The sequence below is a fragment of the Semicossyphus pulcher genome, unplaced genomic scaffold, assembly GCF_022749685.1.
Source record: "Semicossyphus pulcher isolate SPU_LCO1_2020_fin unplaced genomic scaffold, fSemPul1.0.p SCAF_12, whole genome shotgun sequence".
Taxonomy (NCBI): domain Eukaryota; kingdom Metazoa; phylum Chordata; class Actinopteri; order Labriformes; family Labridae; genus Semicossyphus; species Semicossyphus pulcher.
This window is the reverse complement of record NW_027211626.1, coordinates 16,400,015-16,423,258: the sequence shown is the minus strand read 5'-3', so window position 1 is coordinate 16,423,258 and position 23,244 is coordinate 16,400,015. Positions and strand designations below refer to the sequence as shown.

Below are 23,244 nucleotides of genomic sequence, written 5' to 3'. Positions count from 1 at the left end.
ATGCAAAGAGAGCAGAGACAGAGAGAGAGGGAGACAGACAGAGAGAGAGAGAGAGAGAGAGAGAGAGGCCTCTAGTAAGTAGCTTTCTCCTGGTTATTGGTTTCAGTGACTGGTCAAAACTATTCTTCTCCATTCTTCTTGTCTCTCTCTCGCCAGCACCTTTTTTTCCCCTCCGTGGCGTGAAAGATAAAGCGGACGGGCCCAACTGTGTGGCTGGCCCTTGTTCACAGCAGTGGCCTTTTGAAGCCAATTTTCCAGCTCACGGAGCAGAGAAAGACAGGGAGAGACGGGTAGAGAGAGACGGAGGGACTCGGAGGAGAGTCGAGGGATGAAGGGATGAGGGGTGTCGGGAGTAGGGGAGGGGGGCTTGGGAAGGTTTAGGTGTGTGAATTAGGGTTAGTGTTGAGGTACTGATGTGAGAAAATGCCCAGGCGCAGCAGGATTACCAATCAGAATATTCCTCATACCTTAACTGTCATAATTGGTACCACTGAACATAATTGTAGTGCGGAGTGAACATTATTCACCAGACCTGAAACTGTAGCAGCAGCGCTTCCTGTGTGGTTTTTACAAAGCAGTGGAGCTTGGGGGTAATTCGGCACTTTGGATTCCATACCTGACCCTTTCATGGTCCAAATTATGACTGCAGCTCATTGCTGAAAATGTTTTTCTACTCTATACGCTTTAATTCTGCAGCTTCTTATGCTTTAGAGGCAAAATTAGCCGTTTTGCACAGTTAATTTGGCTTCTCATAAACTGTAACTCGCAGCGTTCTGCCGTGAGACGAGGGACACATTTTACTTCTATGCAATTATATGTTCTTTCTATAAAAATCACTTCCTTCGGGGTTTTTTATTCTTAGACAATATGTGTTTCTTGTTTGTAAGAGAGAAATGCCATGCAGCTCAGTGCTAACGCCAGTAATAATTAAAAGACAACAGAAATCGCACAAACGCAGATCAAACAGCTGCAGAGAAACTGTTTGGTGACAGATAACAGGATAGTCATATGCCTTTAAAAACACACAAATAACACACAAATGCAACCAAATAAAGCAAGAAATATTTAATCTGGTGTTTTCTTTCCATTAGGATTATTAAATTCCAGGTGGTGGTTTGTGTGCGAGTGTGTGTGTGCGTGTTTGTTTGGGGGGTTAAGCATGAAGGAAGGATAATTAAAAATGTTAACTGGCTGCATATAAACCAACTATGTATGTGTTTTCCTCTCCTTCCCACCCTCCACCCCCCTGCGTGCCGTGGCTCCACTTATCAGCGTGAGGAGGGGAAGGGGGGGGTGTATGAATTAAGACCACATAGGGAAAGAAATCAGACTTTTATAAATGCCGAGAGACTGGCTAGAAAATTGGCTTAGTGCTGCAGATAGCGAACTGAACAAAAGGAACATATATATGAGCTTGAAGTGATTGAAGTAGCTGGCGTCTCCCGATGTGTGCCCGGCGTTTGATTCCCGCCACGGCTCTTACATAAACTGCTCGCTTAATTTCACACCGCGCATCTGAAAAATGACAACAAACGCTTTCATTAGAGCGCGATGCCGCAGCCCCGCGAAGAGACTTTAATGTTCTTGAAGCGTGGAGGAAGGAGGAGAAGGAGGAGAGGGAGAACGCAGGGGGGGGGGGAGGAGACAGAGAGAATAAACTAGGTGAAGGAGTGTGATAAATGTGGAGAGCGTTCCAAAAACAAGAAGCGGAAAAAGCAACGAACAACATCTGCTTTGCTTATTTCAATATCCAAGTCCCCCCCACCCCCCAGCTCCCATCCCTCCCTCATTCTCTCCTGCGTGAATTTGTTTTCCTAGCGTGCAATTGGTAACGCTCATCTTTCCTCCCTCTCGCAGACTCTCTCCCTTCTCTCTCTGGTGCGGTGAAGATTTTGCATATGTTTACCGAGGTACGCGGTACGAGGAGTGGAGTTAAGCCCGGTTCGGTAATTTGGGATCTTTCATCTGTGTTCGGCACGAGGCCAATCCTAGGTTGACATAGAATCGCAGTTAGGGTTTTGCCAGGGGCCATGAAGATGTGTGTCTAAGCATGTGTGAGTGTGAGAGAGCGTGTGGATGTGTAGGCGTTCTCCTTCACACAGAACCACGGCTTAGCTCTCCTGCTTTTTTCATATGGTGATGCATGGAGGTGCAACGCAGAGGTGCCACCCTTGAGGTGACTAACACACCATCCCCAATCCCATCCACCACAACACAGGTCTCCAGTGAAAACAGGAGCTTTGTTGCCTTTCTCACTATGTGTCCTCACTCTGTGTGTGTACCTTACTGAGTGTGTGAGAGTACATGAGTGTGTGCAAGGAAATACAAAAATAAACAGCAGGACTTGTTAGGACTCGTGTACTGAATTAAAGGCTTTAAACAACAATAAAAGGTCTTAAAGAGGTTGAAATTGTTTCTGTCATAGAAACTTAGGCAAGTTTATGTTTTGTTCCGTCTTGAGTTTCTTGTATTTAATCAACATGATTTAATCATGATTATCAGTAAGATTTAGCTTTGATTTTTTTCCTCTATAGTCTTGTAAGAAGTGCTTAAAATGATAGCTTAAAAGTTAAACTAAAAATATTTTAATTCAAATAGAAATAACCCCCTTGGCCGTCACATCTGCTAAGTTTGAGAGTGCAACACGCAGGTGATTAGTGTTCTGAAGCATCACTTCCAATTGCTGTTTGTAGGATATGTAAAACAACTTCCCACAATGCAAGCATTGCTCTTTTACACACCATCATCGTCAGATTACATCATTTTCCTTTAAATTTACATGAAGTGGAAATTAGGAGAGAGAGAAGGAGAGAATCAACCATAGTCCGATTGCTTTTGATTGCTGGAGGTGGACAATGAACATGACACTTCATGCCTGTAGTCTGTGAGCAGCACTCACCAAATTTAAACTTTGCTCTTAAACGAAGTATTAACTTTCTTGTGAATATTTCCTTGGTGATTGATAGCTGTCATTTGTGTGTTTGTGTGTGTTAAGCTGCTTTGTACCAAACAGTTCTGGGGACTCCCAGAGTCACTCTCATTACCAATAGTAACACATATAACCATTTCACACCAAAATGAGTGCGTTGACGCGTTTTTTTCAGACCCGGGAAAACCCGCTAATAAATACAGATTGTCTGTTTTTCCATTACCAGGGGAGTATACTCCTTTCGGTCTCTTTTCTGCTGCGTCACCGTCTAACGTCACAAACTGGCCGGAAACAGGGTTAGTAAACAATAGTATGCACAAAGAACTTTATACTCTTTGGTAAGCAGCATCAAGGCCAGTGAAGATGTTACGGGGGTTAGGTCTTCATTGTATCTATTACTCGTTCAGTCTGTTTATCAAATTCGGCGCCAACAAATTTGGAACGATGTTCGAGTGCTGCTTGGGCAGAATTTGTAGCTGTGCGAGTCATAGCATCGCGCCGGAAAGGGTGCTGAGATTAGCATGTTGACCCGGGTTTTGTGTTCCCATCATTGACAAGGCGATAATTACCCGGGTATACTGCAGAGTCATTTGACCCGGGTCTGAATGCCGATTGTAACCTTTTCCACTAAGCAAAAAAGTTGTTAAGGCTACTGTTTCAAGCTGTTGTTTTGGATGTGTGTGTGTGTGTGTGTGTGTGTGTGTGTGTGTGTACGTGGTTGGGTTTACCTTGAGGCCTTCAGTAGGTGAGCAGTTGAGCAGGACCAAGTTGTTCCTGTGCGTGTTTGTGGGAGTCCACGGCCACAGCTCCTCGCCGGGCTCGTCCAGGCTCCACCAGCAGAGCGCCACATCCTGGAGACGGTTGAGACCGACACGTCTGTGGAGCCTACGACCCTGCGCATTCACATCTACACACACCACCTGCATAATGTGAGAGACGCACACAAACATGCACTGAAAAAATCTACTGAGAAAAATGTTAGAATGGGCAACACAGTCAGAAGTACAAAGAAAGACATGTAGAGAAACACGCAGAGAGTTAAAACGCATCTTGTGAAGAAGGGGAAGTTATCAGTGTATCTAAGTGATTTGGATTCACCTGCCTGGCCCGTGTTAACACCTCAGGGACGGGAATCTTCCACATCTGTAGCCCCGAGTATCCCTCTCCTGTCCTTCCCCAATCCTGTTTTTGTTGATGTCTAAGGTTGTTTTTTATCTTCCATTATTAATGTGTGTGTGTTTTGGTCTGTCGGGCTTGTTGTTTTAGTGATGTGCATATTTTTGGGAAGGTCCGCCACGCTCTACGGGCCACAACAAAGAGACGCACAGTAATGAGCTCTCGTGGTGCTGGAGGGGGGGCACACACACATCCCACAAAAACACACACACATACATGAATGCATGCATGTATGCACACAAATACACGTGTGCATACATGTAGAGGCGCTGGTGTAAAAAGTGTACATGAACACACTTTTATAGATAACAAAGTGCACCAACACACAATTAAACAAAAAGTAGTCTATCCAGAGGAACTTTTATAGGAGGTGAAATTGCAGGTGTCACACTGTGACCCTGCCTTTTATTTACACCACAGCTCATTCCTTCTCCACACACACACACACACACACACACACAGAGTCACATAATCATACAGGCCTTTCATACACCATATCTCCAGTCACACTCCCTAACACAATGAAATAGCCACAGTCGATCACATATTAGGTACACACACAACAGTACACACACGTGTCTATGACCTCTGTCAAAGTGCAGAGGAGTGGCCAGGACCTGGCTGTGTGTAAATGCAGGACTGCCTCTATAAAAATGTATAAAACAAACAAAAAAAGCCTCAGTCCAGAAAAAAAAAATGGTTTAAACCACAAACATGCAGAAATTAGTCAATCGACCAGCTGTACTGTATGAGTAGAGCAGATTTGAGGTTCAGTGGTCCATGTCTGCCCTTCTTGCCCCCTTGAGGGGAATATTTACTTTGGACACAAAATACCCCGCCAAATTAAAACGATGGAAGAACATCTGATGATAAAGGGAACAAAGAGTTGCCCCAAACAGCTGAACGGGAGATCACTGACAGATTAGAAATGGAAAAGAAGAAGAAAATCGGAAAATCACCGGGGTTAATAACACACTCTATCTCTAACCCCCCTCCATCCCTCCATCACTCCATCCCTGCCCATCTCTTCCCTCTTCTCGTCTTTTTTTTCTGCTGGCGTTTGCTGGTCAGCAATAATCAAAAACCACTTTCTGTGGGCCGGATTAGTTTAGCCCCCCCTCAACGCCCCCCAACTCTCCCGTCTCCAGCTTAGCCCACTGGACCAGGGCGATGTGTATGTGGTTGTCCATGTGTGTGTGTTTGTCGTGGGGGATGGTTGTTTGGGCATGCGTGTGCACGTGTGCATGTTGCAGGTTGCATGCGCATGCATTGACAGAGGTATTGGGTGTACAATATAGGGTGGCTGTGTGGCGGTGGGGGGGGTGTCTTATCAGGACTATGCTTCTGCAGACAGACGCACGGTGGGAACGTATGCTTTTATACACACCAACATGCATGCGCACATACACCCACACACACCTTAACAAAAGGGCCTGGCAGTAATGTGATAATGCCAGCGTTAGCGGTTAGCTTGCTGTAGTGACGGAGGACACAGTGTAGTTTTGTTTTGGGGGAGGGAAGAGCGGGACAGCACATAATAAGACCTGTTACTAACACCCACAGAAACACCTCCATCAAACAGCCTCTCAATACACACTTTTATCAGAGATTAATAGCCAGAAACAGGACAGAAGAAGAGAGCTAAAGGCCACCTGGGCACATTTAGGGCCGTATTCCCATGGTGACAACATTGAACATGCTCAGACTCTGTGCACCTGTTGTGCATGAAGATACAAACAGGAACTGAACAAAAACTAAAGCTGTATGTATCAGAGATGTATCAGAAGTCCTCACTTGAAAGTACTAGAAGTAATGCCAGTTTATTTAACCGTTGGTATTATGAGTAGACTTTCCAGTAACTGGCTGTCAGGGGGAAAAGGTCAATAAAGTAGCAAAGACCCAGCAGGTGTATCTGCCTGCTAAACCTCCATTCCAACAGGACAGGTTTCAAAATTTGGGATGTATGAAAGCAACCTTTTGTTACCTTTTATATGTTTAACAGAGTTTTTGGCTGTTTGTGACTAAATTGTACTCATTAAACATTAAATACAAAAACAGAAAATGGAGGTCTTCAGGCGGGATGAAGAAAGGATGGAAAGACCTTTCCTCTTTTTTCCTCTGCTGTCTCTTCGTTTCCTCGCTTTGTTCTTCTCTGTCTTTTACACCAACCTAACTGCACACACACACTGAAACACACTTTATACTGGTGCACACTGCATCAATGCGTTCCACTGTACCTTGATTTCAGAGGGTGAGAGTTTGTCTGTTCGCCTGCCAGTCTCGAGGTTGTCCTGGTTCTTCTGGTTGAGGTAGACTGCAGCCACTTGGCTCTGCTCCAGGAAGGACAGCAGAATCAGCCTGTCGCTCAGCACCGCTGGGGATGACATCACCGCACTTGTCATTGAATGTCATGACACAAAGTGAAAAACACAACAGCATATTGTTGAGGTGACACAGAAAGAGTTCAGTATCTCCTTCATGGCCTTATATTGTGATTAAAATATGCGCACACAGACATTAACGTCCGTAGGAACATAGAGACTGGATTTATGATTTCAACGGCTGACATCAGAGGGGAAAAATAAAGAGTTTGTCATTCAAGAGTGTTTCTGTTGATTTAAGTAATTTAAAGTTGTAAGATTTATGGACAAATGCAAATCCAAATAACAAAATTCCAGGTTCAGATGAAACTGTTTAAGTCATCAGCAAGGGGGGCTCTGTTTGGATCTCTCTTAAAGTGAGGTGCAAAAACTTGCCTGCAATTACCCCCTCATCTGCATAGACTTTTATTTTGAAATGTCTGTGTTGAGCTCACATTAGATAACTTATTAAGCACTCCAAATCGGCTTTAAAGGAGATTCTTTTAGCTAGTGTTTTAACATTTTTTTCTAATTTAGTCTATTAGCATCCACTTAATTTATTGAAACATAATTCCAATCAGATGTTTGGTTTCATAGGAACAAAGCAAAAGAAAGTTGTTGCCTATATGAAGTCTTAAACCTCCCCTTTGCTGTAGAACATCCTGTATTAACTCTATTTCTATAAGTTTGTGAATCTATATGATGTTCTTGTAATTCCTGAGAAACAATGAACACAAAGTATTTTCAGACACTTTATACGTTTTTTTAAATGTTCTCCTCTATGTTATCACTTCATTATACTACAGTGACATGTATCGGTGTCCTATAATACTATGTTTGATAAGTTTGGAGTTGGAAGAAACAAGTTTCAGTTCCAGTCTCTCGTTTTCCTTTTCTCTTTTTTATGTCCTTTTTCACCAAATTTCTCCCTCTCCTCCCTCTTCCTGCATCCTCTCCTCTCTTCTTCTTCTTTCCCCTGCCTCCTTCATTCTTTGTATCTCTTCCCTCCCCTCTTCTCCTCTCTCTTCGCCTGTCAGTGTACAGCAGGCTCTAAGGCCTTTTTGTGGTAAAGAACACACTTGATCCTGTTCAACTCTTCAGGAGCTGCATGGAAACGCTGATTAGCAATTAAGCCCCCCTCTCCTTCAAATTAATCTGTTTATGAAACCAATTAAATGAAAAAGGAGGGGGGGCTGTTACACATGTCTCTCAGATATCCTGCTTTGAGTCGAACGAGTAAGGCTGCACCCCGAGATTTAGAAATCTAACTGCCAATTAACTGTGGCGTGTGTGTATTTATAAACATGCAGGTTTTGGTATGATTACACTTCAAATCATCCTGTTGTGTGAAAATTTCAAATTAATATGCAAATATTCACGAGGGAAGTGAAACATCGCTTGGAAATATAGAAAAACTAGCATTTCGAATCAGGTCAATTGAGTCAGTCTGCCCCTGTGTTGAAGTTGGATTATAAAGCATTTGTAATAAAAACTGGTTCAAGGCTTAAACTATTACGAAATACAGCCATTAATGATGCCTTGGCTTTCCCAAACAACATTTAATGCAATAGTAAGCGTCTTTGTGATAGATTACAGACAAATCAAGTTAAATGCAGTTTAGTATTGATCTCTATGGGTGTCTATAAACGGGATTAGGTTTAATCCCATTCATTCCTAAATGAAGGAGGGGATATGAATCCAGGCTGTGGCCCAATCTGGGACCAGGTGGCTGATTTAGCATTAAGGGCCAGACCTTCATGACCCACCCTGATGCAACCCCCCAACACACACACACACACACACACACACACACACACACACACACACACACACACACACACACACACACACACACACACACACACACACACACACACACTGTACATTTACACATTCATACTAACCCTTTAGACACACACGTACAGATGGATATAAATATACATTTTTACATGCAAGCCTGCAACCGAGCTTCATGCATTCTGAGTCACACACACCAACAGACACATTCGCACCCACAAGCATAAAACCAACCACATGTTAAAGCACACACATGGTCTCATTCACATGGAGAAACACACACACACATGCGCTCACACTCAGTCCTCTAAATCCATTTAATGCCATCTCCTCAGCAGCATGTTGACATAAGAGGCCAATGGGCTTAACCAAAGCACATTTCAACACGGTTAAATGAAACCGGCTATGAAAAATCACTTAAGGATGCTTAATCGCGGAGCATATGCACAGCTTGGCCGAGCCGTCGGCCAAAGGAAGCCAGTAATACTTTGATGGTGTAAAATATATGTAATCTAGCGCTCGGTATGATGCAATCAGAGCTCATAGTTGAAACAGGAAGGTAACCGGCATTGAGGATGCAAAGTTTAAGAGAGGACAGTAAGCCGTCTGCTTTGTCACACCGTGAAACAAAAACAGACCTGGCTGTCGTCGCTTGTTGTCTCAGACAGACAAATACGCACCAGGCCTCACATTCTGCGGAATCCATGCAAATCAGAAAAGGGGATTTTCTTCAGCATTCAAACGCTGAGAACCTTTTTGTTTCAGGAAGTTGTCAAATCCTGTTAAAGAAGTGTGAACAACTCTGTCATTGCATAGTAACTTACACCGCTAGTTGGTGATGTCCAATGTAGGTTTTAATAGACGGGAAAAAAATACTTTATCATATTGAAAGAAGATTAATTAGCAACCATTATTCAGAATTGAAAAATTAGAGTATAAATCAGTACTATTTATAAGTGTCTCCTCAACATTTTTACAATGGAAACAAAAGAAAAAGTGTTGATTTGATTTGCCTTTGCTTTCCTGTGGGCCTCTCTCTGTCTCTGCCACGCGGTCAGACTCTGCAGCTAGGCGGAAGGAACCGCATCAGCAAACACTCTGATTGGCTAAGCACAGATCAATTCAGAAGGCAACCTGGGATCAGATTTTGACGGAAGGCTTCTGTAAACACTTAGTTGAATGTGTTTTTTTTCTAGTACGTAACATTTATAGTAAAAAAATGTGACATCACTGCATTCAGCAAAATCTATCTACACAACGTTCAGCAACTTTGTTTTCATTGAAGGACTGCATAATAGATGTTTATAGCAAAATCTGGATGATAATATACATTTACAGTTCGTATTGTTCATTATACAACAGTTAGTTCAGACCAAGTAATCTGATGGGATAAGGGGCATCCATGAGTGGTGATATAGGCTGCGTTGGAAATGGCATACAATATACTATATACTACATACTGTGTTCGGCCATTTCAACTGCCCTTGTGACGTTCCAGCGCTTTGCATTGTGGGATACAGTAGGCAAGGTAGACTGGTCCGATGCACACTGGAGTCTTTCTCCTAATCAGAACGACATCCAGGCATTCTTCGCATACTGCACATTTTGCTTTCGTTTCATACTACAGACTGCATTTTGGCCAAATCATTATGTACTGCTAACATCGTATGTCATTTCAAACACAGCTATAGATAACAACATCACCGGGACTTTTTACTCTGTGTATCACTCCGCCTCAGCTAGGTGTTCTGAACACTGTTAATTAACATTACAGCAGGCAGCATATGTCCACATTAATCAACTTGTAACTGAATCACACAGCAGACTCTTATTTCACTGGTTGATGATAAATTAAAACAAACAGATAAAATGTACATGACAGAAAACAGCTGATCTGTGGTCACCTGCAGACACAGAGTGCAGGAGAAGGTTTGGGTTGCTTGGCAACAAAAGTACAGTTTCAGTTAAGATGTGGAACTAGCTGAGTTGGTGGAGCAAAAAATTATCTGTTGTTGATTATTACTTTTTAATACTATTTGCTGCTTGTATAACTGTTGTATAGAAGCAATATCACACTCAAATCTGTGAGGTTGTCCTGAATATCGACCTTGTGCAGCAGATAATTAATTAACTCAACTAATTATTTAAAGTAGTTTACTGTTATCCCTTGGTCTGCATATTTGGAAAGCTAAACCACTACCAGATCAAATGTTTACTGGCCTCTTAAGCTGAAATGTTTTCTTCTTTTAACTTCTATGTGTCTTACATTGCAGTGATTAAATACACACACGCAAGGAAAACATCTACCTGGCACATGTAACAGCAACACACAAACACTCATCAGACACAACTTGATTGTAATCGTAAACAGTAATTGTACGTTGTTAATGTGTTCGATGGTGTGATCTGGCCGGGCTCTCTACTCTAATTGTCTCAGGCTAATTTAACACAGTGACAGATGTGAGTACAGCCCCCTAACACACACACACACACACCCACAATCCCCGGAAACCACCCTCTCACAACCATTACTCTAATAATTAGTGCCTCTGAGGCTTTGAATGGAGCGCAGTGGGAGGTGAGTGGGTGTATGTGTACCTGGGTGTGTGTGGGTGTGAGAGTGTGTGCCATTGTGTGTGTTCCAGTGTGTGTGCATGTTTTCATGTAAAAGTGAGTGGACTACAGTAAGTGCTTGTCTTTATTAAAAAAAACAGTCTGTGCGTCTGTAATTACATATGTATGCATGTGAGAGTGAGTGTGTGTATGGTCGCTTGTGTGTGTGTGAGAGAGTGTGTGTGTACATGTGTGTGTGCATGTGTGTGTGTGTGTGCACTACGGGGGCTTTATCAGGTGTCTGGAGACTCCGGACGGAAGCAAGGAGGGCGGTGTTACGAACAAATAATTGATACAGAAAGAAAGAAATAATTAGCAGATTTGGACCGGTGTCCACGGCCCCTTATTCTCTCCTGCCAGGTCTGCGGAGAGAGGGAGCGCCATGTGAGGGGGGCGGCGCTCCCTGGAGGAACGCGCGATGGAGGAAAAACACTGATGGATGCTCTTAAGGGAAGGCCCCTGGACACACACAGCACAAAAGGATTTGCCCGCAATTAGCTAGCAGAGCCGCCTCGCTCACCTGTGGCACCTGTTATGTGTGGGTGTGTGAGGCAGCGTGTGTGTGTGTGCGAGAGAGTGATTGCGTGACAAAGTGGCGAGGAGAGTGGGGATTGTGTGTGTGTGTGGTGAGCAGGTGTAAGCACACAGTGGGTGCTGACATTGTGAGAGAAAGTGCGTGGTAGATTTTTTTTGTTTAAAATCACAGAACATTTGGATGCTAACGTCTCTCTGTTTGTGTGTGTATGTGTGTGTGTCTGTGGGCAGAGATAGGTGGCTGAAACAAAGATGTTTATGTCCTTAAATCTGCTTAAACCACAGTGAACCTCTGCAACATTTAAGTCACATATAAACCATGATTTCATTCAGCGAGTGCAAAAATCTGAACAATACAGGAGAAAGCATTCTTCACCGCCGTAACAGGCGCGATTGGTTACACAACAGCTCTAATTAGCATCAGCAGAACCGAAGTGACCAAAGCCACAGTCAAAAAATGTCTGAAGGCTTTATTACACTGGGTACGAGCGCTGGATTACACAGAGAAAAGCATTTCTAAAGAGAAACGCATATAGAGTATATGGCCTGCCAAAGCTAACAAAACAAAGCTCCCTGTAGCTTCATGTTAAAGAAACAGAGAGGGTGAATATGTCTCAGACCAACCTGATGCATTTAGGGCCATTGTTACCTACACGTTGTGTTGGTGTGTGTGGGGGTGTGTTGGTGTTTGTGTGTAACTAACCATCAGTCACGGTGTGGGCTGGAAGTCGGCCTACTAATGTGCGGTCTATATACACTTGCTCAAGCTGAGGTCCATTGAGGGTCAGGGTCACCAGGACTCCAGTGCTCAGCATCACCTGCAACACACACACACACACACACACACACACACACACACACACACACACACACACACACACACACACGCACACGCACACACACAGAAAGCAAACAAAAAACATACATGATTAAACTTGACAGAGATTCAGCATTTAAAGAAGTTTAAAAGCTCAAACCTATGAGCTTTCTGAAACACAAAATGGCATTCTAATGTGACGGCGGGTGAGCTGAATTTGGTCAAAAGCAGCATCTAACATTTTTTTATAATTGGAATTTGGTATTTTGGGCGATTCTGTCCTGGAATAGAGATGCTGCCTTGTTGCTCTTCCGGAGGTTTTTATTCCTGTAAAAGGTTTTTGTTTGTTGAGTTTTTCCAATTCAATTCCTGTCGAAGTGTCCTTAGACAAGACACTGATCCCCAAAATGCATAGCCATCGGGTATGAATGCATAAATCGTTAACTCTCATATGTACGTCGCTTTGGACAAAAGCGTCTGCTAAATGAAATTGTAACATTGTAAGGTCTAAGAATAAATGGAGTCATAACATTTACAGATTGCAAATTTTTGATTTTTTGACGATTTTTCTCAAAATGCATTGGGTTTTGAGACACAGGAAATGTGGGGAGTAGAGAGGGGGGGATGATATGCACCAAATGATCGGCAGAGCATTAGTCGAACCTGCAATCAGTGCGTCGAGGGCTGTGGCCTCTGTACATGGGGTGAGCTTAACCAGCGCCTCTTGATTAAATATTTTAATGGTTGTAAAATTGTGATTTATAATACTTAAAAACAGGTTTTATTTCTAACAAATTAACAGCACTGTCAGACATAAGAACGGAACAGAATGACAGACTTAGTCACTATTCAACTACCAGTTGTTTGGTTTGAGAAAATGACCACACTCTAGGATAAAACATTTCAAACCAAAACAAACCAAACATGTGACTAAAAAGGGAGGCTTGTTTTTACTTGGGCAAGTAACATAAGAGTAAGGCTTGAAGGGAAAAACTTTCACTTCATAATTTAGATGACCTGGTAACTGGTTGTAAGGCCCATTGAGGCCCTTCGTCTGAGGCCTGGTCTGGACGGACCGTGGGAGGTTCGTTCAGCTTCCGCCACTATCGGAACCTGAAAAGAGGTGTGTGTGTGTGTCTGTCTGTAAGGAGGGTGTGTACCTGGCAGCAATGTTTGCTCCTCCATCTGGTGTGAACGCAGGTGTTGGTCTGCAACAGCTCCTGAATGAGCAGGATGGATAAACAGAGAGAAAATTAGAACAAACAGGACAGGACTGCAGGCCCAGTGCAACTAGTAACCAAAACAACTCAGAGCTGATGCTGTTCTATTATATTGTATATGGTATATTTCATTTATTGTTACGCACCAACATACCAAACAAACTCCTTGTATTTGAAAACTTAGTTGGTAAAAACCTGATTCTGGCTTCGGTTTTGATGTAACCAATACTTGAATTAATTATCTTGATGTTACACAGTACCGGACACTTGCCCCCACAGGTGGCCGATGCAGCAGTTCCTGCTCAAGTTGAAAGAGGATGCAGGTAAGCACTGCTTGTGTGTATGTGTGTGTGTGTGTGTGTGTGTGTGTGTGTGTGTAAGGTCAGTCATTCCTGCCACATTCCTAACCCAGCTGGGGTGATTGGATGGGAGGAGAGAGGGACGGAGAAGGAGGAGGAGGGTGGGGTGTGGAGGTGAGCCGGGGTGTTTCTTGTTTCAGACAATGGTTACGGGTGAGAGGAAGGAGGCGGATGGGTGTGTGCGTGTGTGTGAGTGTGTGTGCGTGTGAGTCTAACAGCCACAGACAGGTTCCAGCAAACAAAGCTAGGTCTGTACAGCCACAAGTACAGAGGGGAGGGGAGGAAGAGGGGGATGAATGAGCAGAGAGGAAGGGAAGGAGGAGGAAGAGAAGGAGGGAGGACGAGAAGGGATGAGGGGGCAGCCTGCAGCCCCCTGATCCCCTCAAATATCCCCCTCGATGACAGAGCTCGGCCGAAAGAGAGGTGATGACAGAGGAGAGGGAGAGCGGAGAACAAACGGGAGCGACAGGGAGAGTGAAAGAGAGGGAGAAAAGAGAGAGAATGCCCCTATTTGTTAATCAATCGGCCGTTTCGGAAAGGGAAAACTCTGAAAATCCCCAGAGGGAGGAAGAAGACAAGAAGGGGGGGAAGCCGTGGAGGGTTTAACAGAGGAGGCGGGTACCTCCAACTCCTTCAGCGAATCACGTAGCTTCTCCGGTCGGCGGTTCCTGGGGGTCCACGAGTAGCCTCGAGCTACGGAGGAAACAACACAGGAAAAGTTTAAAGAGCATGTGACCTAAAGTTTTAAAGGCAGACGTAGGAGAAATCATTCATTTAAAAAGGCCCTCATGGGAATTCAAAAGAATGTGGCACCAAAACCAGAGACGGAAAAAAGGGTTGAACTTTATATCTGGGCTGAGATCGAAGTATGAGAGGGGGGTGACATGAGGAATAAAGGGTGGTGACAGGACGGTCAGGTGGAATAAAGAGATGCAGGTACAGGAAAACACTGACGGAGTTATAGAGAAGTTATACACAGACTAAGGGCCGCAGTCATAAACTCATGAGCTATCTCCATTATGACCACAGAAAGTCCCCTTTAGCTTTAGCATTTCACTTGAGAACTGATGAGCTGAACCAAATACATTTCTGACAGCTGCTTTGAATATGATTCATCCAAGTCATTTAAAACAAATCATTTAATGGATCCAGCTCGCTAAATTGAAAGTTTTCTTCATTTTTGCATGATTTTAATAAATAGCATTTAAATAGCAAGCAACTTGAAGACGTCATCTTGACTTTTTCACTGATTTCTGAAAGATCAACAGGTTAATCGGGACCAAAATATTTGCTAAATGCAGCATTAGTGTCAGATCTGTACGACATATTAAGTATTCCGCTGTTGCAAATTTAAGACGCCTCACTGATGCAACTTGAATTCTGTAAAGCAGCGGTTCCCAATCTTTTCTCCAACTTTTGGCCCACTTGAAAATCTCAAAAATGTTCAGGGCCACATCCGACCATAAACAATCAAACAATGCGCTCAACACTGGAGAATTGCATTGTCATACATAACAATTCGACATTCAGTGTCGCAGACACCAACCAAAACCCTAATATCAAAACGAGCCAAAACAAGTGCAATAAATCGACAGGCCTACAAACACGAAACCAATGTACAGATGCTGTAAATTCAGCTCGTAGGCCTAGCCAGACGATTCGATTGCTTTCTTCTTGCTCTGATATTCCCTGAGTTTAAGAAAGAATTCAAGTGGCTTGGTTATGTACGTCTCAGAACACAACACACACAGCAGTATTCCTATGGCTGCTGTAAAGTATTAGTTAATCTATTTAACGTTTATTTAAATATTCTCATTGAGGTCTTTTATTTGCAGAAAATGACGACTGGTTAAAAGAACAAAGAGATGCGAAAGAGATGAGATCAGAGATCAGACCTGGAATAATGCAAAGAGAACAAGTTCATGTTCATGTTTAAACAACAGAATATTAATGTTTTACGTTTAAGAGTTTAAAAATCCATATTTGGTGGAATAACCTGGTTTTTAATTACAGCTCTCGTGCATCTTGGAACTGGTCTGTCTGTTGTTCGATGGCTTGTTAACATGTATCTTCCTCTTGATCACATTCAGGAGGTTTTCAGTGGGGTTCAGATCTGGATTGGGCTGGCTGTGACACGTAGAGAGAGATGCTCATTTAAGGGATATTTGGGGTTGTCTCTTAATTTACAGAGCTGTATGTAGCACAAATCAGTGCTACACAACACAGCTTCAAATCCTAGTTTGCAATGCCTGTCTCAGATAGGCCTATGAAACATGACTGAAAAAAGACACATTTTAGCTATAAGAAAATATAATAAAGGGACAGTGTTTGGTTTAAATGATCACATGATCTATTTTAAGCTCTCTGGGTAAGAAGTTCCTTTTATTGAATCCACAAACAGCAAAATCCCATATGAGGATTTACACAAAGGCACCTTAGGGTTCCTCTTAGAGTCACCCAGTGTTACGGGACAAGGTGCCCTAAATGGAACCGGGTTATGTACGCATTTATGAATGACATTAATATATCTTAAAATTCAATGAAGTGATTGAAACTTAAATCTAATTTCATGGGTGTATGTCATCTTCTAATGAGTCTGATACCTGCTGTGCACCAGCAGCGTTGTCACTCTGTATTTTATGTTAAAACCAGTGTAGAACTATTTCTTACTATGTACAAACAACACTGATGTAGTCACGTGTTTTCTGTTTCTGACCACCACATCCCCAGTGCAGCAGAAGTCTGAAGTCTGCTGCTTACAGATTGATTTAGCTGCACTTAAAGGAGAGAAAATATTCTTCTGAAAGCAAAATGTCCCTTCAAAAACACACACGCTGGTCCTCGCGGAGAAGCAAATATTTAATTGTGAGGACTTTTGGCGCACTTGAGTTGAGTTATCTCCCAAATGCAACCTCACAGTCAGCAGCACGTATCTCAACACGTACCACACCAAGGCCCCTTCATTTTAATTTCCCAGCTCTCCCTTTTCCCCTCCATCTCTAGTGGTTAAACAGAGGGAGGGAAGGATATGAAAAAAAAAACTCTAATTGAATTTGTGCATCTGCTTCTGCCCACGTGTATGCATGAAGTTCAGTCAGAGGAGGAAAATAAAGAGGAAAAGAAAGGAATATGGTGCAATCACTCGCCTATCTGTTTATTTTACAGTCTCCCTTTTCATCTTTACTGAAACGAACCATTAAGGAGACGGGTTCTCTATTAAGAACGAGTGGGAAGAGGAGGTAAACAGATGCATGCAAATGAGGGTGTGGAGGGTGGGGGGGGGGGGGTCAGGGGAGAGAGGGAGGGAGGGGAGGGCAGGGGGATGAGTGTTCGTCTCCTGATAAGGGTGTTTGTATTCCACTACTGGGTGAAAAGCAAAGGGAAGAGAGGGAAGGAGAGAGAGAATAGAGGAAGCAGGACAGTTGACTGATGAAGAAAGAGGTTTGTGGAAGATGGTCATCCACTGCTGAGATAATTAAGGACCAACCACACACACAAACACACAAACAGGTGTATATGAAGAATTAAACCGTTTCTCTTTGAGTGTCTTTATTGGGAACTTACCCTCACAGAAATGGAGTTTCTCATTGTAGTAGTGATGCTCCAGAGGATTGGCTGGAAAATCAAATTATAGGGTCAGATTTTAAATATGCACAGTTAAAAACATCCTGATGTTCAGGGTGAATGATTCAAGTCTGTCTAATTGGTGCAGATACTGAAGAACATGAAACTTAACACGAGCTCAAACGTCTCCCTTTAGCTCCCAGAGACCTTGTTGGCACAGTGTAACCCCTAACCGAGCCTCATGGCCTGGTCGCCATGAGCAAGAGAGTGGCCAGTCTGGTGGCCGGCCTCTCTGGCAGGCAGGAACACCTCCAGGATTAGTAGTATTAATCAGATAAGGGGGTGAGGGGCCAGACAGGCCCAGACATGGGCACCTGCTTTGGGGCTGGGTGGGGAGGGCTGGGGGAGTTTTTTCTTTCTTTTTTTTTGGCTGCAGGGGACCCCCGGAGCTGCTCCAATGAGCCTGGGTCTACCTCTAGTGGGGAGATGTGGAACTACACCTGAGCTGGTTTAATAGTGCTGGTATCCAGAGCGACACAAGACCAACGACCCAATCAGTGATGTCTCACTGATAGATGTAGAATTAATGTCACCTAATTTTCAAAGTAAGAGCAACACCCCACATATCTCTCAGTTGCTAGTTTATTAGGCAAACTGTCAGTTAAACTAACGTCTTCAGTCAGTCCTATAATAACTAGTACCCTCTTGAAGGGCTATGAAACAAAGTCTGTTATTAAGCCTACTCTTGCTGACAAAAATGAGCTGCTTTCAGCTTTTAACTTTGGAGGGACGGCGGTTCGATCCCCCTCAGTCTACATGTCAAAGTGTCCTTGGGCAAGACACTGAACCCCAAACTGCTCCTGGTGGCATAGCCATCAGTGTGTGATTGTGATGACTGATTGACAGTTGGGCACTTTACATAGCAGCCTCTGCCTCTGTGTGAATGTGTGTATGAATGGGTGAATGTGACATGTAGTGTAAAAGCAGCTTTGAGTGGTCACAGGACTAGAAAAGCGCTGTATAAGTGCAGTCCATTTACCATTTTCAGAACAACCCAATGCAATTTCACAGCATCACAAACGGAGCCCTTCAAAATAAAACAGTTGAATCAACACGTCTCTAAAACAGATTCAATTACCTTCATGAGGCAACATTTTTTTGAAGGGTCTTTGCATTAAAGCGCCTTAGTTTAAGGGAGGTGCACTTAATAAACTGGCAACTCAGTGTGTGTACAAGTAATAGTCCTACATTAACACTGTTTGTGCTAAAGTCTTAACAGATTTAAGTACTTCACAGGATTTTTTTTCTGTGCTTTTCCGACTGGTTTCAGGCAGGTAGGGTACATTTAGAAAAAGGTGATGTTTGGTGCACCAATCAGAGTTAACAATGTTTGAATCAGAATCTGATAGCTGGTGGGTTGTTTGATCACTGTCAATCAAAGTTAACACCAACCATATGTATATTGGCTAATTTCTTCACGTCGTTGTTGTTGCCTTTATTAGATAGGACAGTGGAGACAGACAGTCTGCGGGTTTGAATTTTACCTGCGACCGATGCGTCAAGGAGTTTGCCTCTGTACGTGGGACACCTGCTCTACCAACTGAACTACATGGCACCCTAAGCTTTGAACTCTTAAAAAATAATACCCAAGATGTTTAATTGAAATTAATTGTTGTTCATTAACAAAATATTATGTAACTTTTGTACCTTACAGTACTATAAATTACTAAAAAAAGGTTCACAACTTAAGCTTATTCCAAAAGGTAACTGGACTCTGTTGAAGCTCTTAAAGACGTCTCACCTCATCCAAAGGGCTTCTTCAGTTCTAACCTGACTAGAGGACAGAGATGTGTAATCAAGGGTGAGTCACGACTCCTGCACTTGCTCCTGCAATTTGTTACATAGATAGCGCAGATACGATCTTCCGGGAAAAGTCTGGTCTAAGAGCTAAGTATCTCTGTACTTTAGTGCTTAAGAGAAATATTCAAGTTTTGAAGCCAAGATTTTTTAAAATGCCATATGGACTGCGAGGACCTTTGCATAATAAGGGCCAAAAGATTGATTTAGTATATTGATTAATAATGTTGTTTTTTATAGTCTGTCTGCACACACACATACACACATACACACATACACACACACACTATCCTAACCTGAGCTATCATTACACTTCTATGTGAAAATGTTGTGATACTTTTGGATAGTGACTCTGCTCCCCTGCTCTGTCTCTCCCCTCCTCCTCCTCCCCCTTTCCTCCCCCCACTCTGATATCAAGCCACACTTTAGTAATCCTCCAAATGAAAGGATTTGGAGCGAGAGCATCGTCTCTCCACTGAAGATTGGAATGAAAGAGAAGGCAGCTTCTCAGATGAGAGAGACAGGAGGAAACCCCATGATGAGAGGGAGAGAGGAAGAGACAGGGAGACGTACTGTACACAACGTGAGGAAGAACAAAATATACATGGTGAGGGAGACAAAACTAGGGAAGTGAGGCAGAGACATCTGAGACGGCACTGTAACACGTGGAAAAACATGCTGATGGAGAGAAAGAGACTAAAAAATGCAGGTAATGTTTGATGTCAAAAAGCAGGGAAATGAAAGAAAGAAATTGATTGAAGGAGAGAGAATTAAAGACAATAGAGCGTTTATGCACCACGGTGAATGCCCTGTGCTTCAAAGTGAACTTAATTTAACTTAAAGCTCCTGTGATGAACTTTAGGTTTGTGTTGATGGCGCCCCCTGTGGAAAAAGCCGTATCTCTTATCTCTTTGCTTAGTCAAGTAATAATCTCGAAGATTTTCAGATTTTTCATTTTCATATCCATCACCGAATGAGGTAACACAATGGTGATCGAGTCTATAGCCCACTGATGAAAGCCTTTGCATTTGCAGTATTATGGACTGGAAAAAATCACAAGCAGCGCCCAGTTAGTGACACGTTTTCCATCAACCAGCAGTGGTTGGTCTGCCAGAGAGGGTAGGCGGAGCTAAGTGGCTGCTTTTCCGGTCTCTGCAAGTGTTGCGAGTAAACAGTAATCTACTATGGCTGAACAAACAAAGAAAAGATGGATGACTACAGATACAACTTCAAAAATAAGTGAAAATCCAAAGAAAAAGAAACTAATTCGACGCTCAGATGAAGGCAAACAGTCTGAAAGGGAAAGCGACCGTCAGCAAGGAAAATCAAGAGTTACAACCGGAGCCAACTGTGGACGTCACACATGCAACACTGTCTGGATATCTGGGAAGTGTGCTCCTGCAACTACCGGTTATCGCCATAGGTGCCGCCAAAGAGAACGAAACTGAGATCTCGGGATTACAACTTTAAGTGGTGGTTTTCAATTAAAAAAAAATCAGTATCCTGCTTTTGCAGTTAATCTCTTCGTCTGACACCTTTTTCTTGCTATCAAAGCAGACGGGCTTACCTGACCTTGCATCTGAAAGTTCAATACTCTGTGGTATGTACTACATTTTACAAAGTACCGAACAGTATGCACTGATAGTCTAATATATAATTAACACACTTTATACATTTGTAAAATGTAAAAAGATAGATTGAGCTGTTAAACTGTATTCAACTCATTACTGAACAACCCCTGAGGCACATTTTGAAAATGGTAGACTTCCTGTAAATTCCTACGAGCCTATTTAGATGAGTTTACATTTTTTAAGTGTATTTGAATTCTAAATGTTTGCAAGATGAATCATTTCTGTAAAAAAATATATTTTCAAACAAGAAAAAAAATTCTAGGCATCTCTTCCCCACACTGCCATGACCGTGGGGGAGCGATTTGAGCGCTTCCTGATGGTAAGTGAAGCCTCCCGGCCTGAGGCAATATGAGGCTGGACTACACGGGGCCTCATGCTATGTGATCTAGCAGAAAGTCAACAGTTTAGTTTTCCTATCGCTGTGTGTCAGGACCCCGGGTCAACAGGAACACAGGCAGTGTAAGAGATAGAACCGCGGAGGCCTAATAACCTGTGTGTTTGTACGCGGTATGTGCATAAGGTTTTAGGGTGTAAATCCTACATACTAATAGCCTGTGGACAGGCGTATGTGGCCAACGGGTGTAAGACCCTAAAACAGGCTGGACCAATAATATGTGTGTAAGTGTGCGTGTGTGTTTGCAGCTTATGCGAGCGTGGGAGGCAGCAGAAAGCCCTTCATCATATATAAGGAAGGCACATAGATTCTAAAAACAAGAGAAATGCAACTTATCTTAAACACAAACAGACATCCAATATAAACACTATTTACCTGGCTCTCCTTTATCGTAGTACTGATAGGTGCCAATATCTGTATCTGTGGGGGAGAGAGAGAGAGAGAGAGAGGATGATGAACATCTTGCTGTCAGGGAAAAGCAGAAGACAGATCAGCAATTTCGCACCGTGGGATAAACAATCGCTATCAGCCAGTGGCCTGTCCCGTCTGCCAGCACCACGGTTTGAGCTGAGATAAGGCCCTGTGAGGGGGGAGGAGGAGGAGGTGGGAGGGTGGGATGGGGGGGTCCGAGTCAGAATGGAAGAGGGGGAGCAGAGGGGTATTAATAAAGACAGCAGTGTGCCTGAACCCATCCCACCTGAGGGGCAGTCTCTGATTTACACACATGCAACATATACATTTTAAAGTAGACGCACAGACTCAGCAGATAGCCACAAAACATACGACCAATATACACACAGCAGGGGCAAACGCACACATACACACACACGCACACAAACTGCTGAGCCGAGCCTTTTTTTTGTCAGTGTTATTCCTGCAGGCCCCAAAACCATAAGCAGCCAGACTCGGATTCGCACAACACATCGTTTCTTTATCGCTGCGCTACTGTTGCTGCCGCCGCTGCTGCTGCTGCTGCTCCTGAGGCCAGGTCACACTAATACAAGAGGAGAGCTGATGGCAGACACACACACACAGACACACACACACAAACACAAACACAACAGTTAGTAACAGCTTGATTTCAGTTTAACTTCATATAACCTTGAGTATGAACCTGAAACTTTTTACTTTGATCCATGCCTAACATGTTCTTACAGCAGTAGATTTAAGCCCCTAACCCTGAATTAATCAATGTTTTTGGCATTAACATTGAATCAAATGTAGTTTTAAGATAATGAAGGAACACTTGCACCTCTAGCCTTTTAGTCACTTGTATCCAGCATCCATCACCATTTAACCAATAATCAACATGAGACAGCAGAGGTAATGTACTGAGAGGCCGGGGAAGAGCATCTCACAAGCTGAAGACTTCTTTATTTCTCAGGGTTTGTTGACCATCCTCTAAGGTTTACATTTATCAGCAGGCCAGTCAGAATCTTCACTGAAGTTCAATAATAAGAAGCTTGTTTCTTTTCATGACTCTTCCTAGCCACGCCGAGGAAGGCCTGATGAGGGTCGAGAGCGGTCTGCGTTTATTTCTTTGATATTGATGTGTTTGTACGAGAGATGCCCTGATTCAATAAAAGCATTTTAAACTACATCCTTGGCTTGGCGCGAGTGTGCCTGAAGAAAGCCCAGTGGCTTCCCTCCCTCGACAATAAGAAGTTCACGTTGCTCTATATCTGCTGGCTACGTGAAAACATAACAGATTGTATTCATAGCATGTTACCCATATGGCTCAAACATTTAAATGATGTTCAAGTTTGTGTAGCATCAGACTATTCTCTGAAAGATCCCCTCCAGATGTTTTTAAGACATAAAAAATACCAATCTGCACTGAATAATCATTTGTGTCTGATACTTTATTTACATTATTAAAGACATAGTTTGCTGATTTTCTTTCTATACATTTAAGTTGGGTGTACCGTGTTAAAAACAGCTGCCATTGTTGCTGATGTTCTCTGTGCCTCTGTGGTGCAGCTGCAAAACCTGC

At 43.1% G+C, this 23,244-nt stretch overlaps 1 protein-coding gene across 1 annotated transcript in view; it reads right to left on the bottom strand.

Annotated features, from left to right (window-relative positions):
- Positions 1 to 23,244, bottom strand: part of wdpcp (WD repeat containing planar cell polarity effector) — a 58,100-nt gene that overhangs the window by 31,091 nt on the left and 3,765 nt on the right. Inside the window, exons 2-8 of the mRNA XM_069658764.1 lie at positions 21,627 to 21,671; positions 17,370 to 17,420; positions 14,428 to 14,498; positions 13,387 to 13,446; positions 12,113 to 12,227; positions 6,343 to 6,479; positions 3,658 to 3,849 (exon numbers count right to left, since the gene is read on the bottom strand). Of these exons, the coding sequence (XP_069514865.1) occupies positions 3,658 to 3,849; positions 6,343 to 6,479; positions 12,113 to 12,227; positions 13,387 to 13,446; positions 14,428 to 14,498; positions 17,370 to 17,420; positions 21,627 to 21,671 (671 nt within the window). The remainder of the gene's footprint in view (positions 1 to 3,657; positions 3,850 to 6,342; positions 6,480 to 12,112; positions 12,228 to 13,386; positions 13,447 to 14,427; positions 14,499 to 17,369; positions 17,421 to 21,626; positions 21,672 to 23,244) is intronic.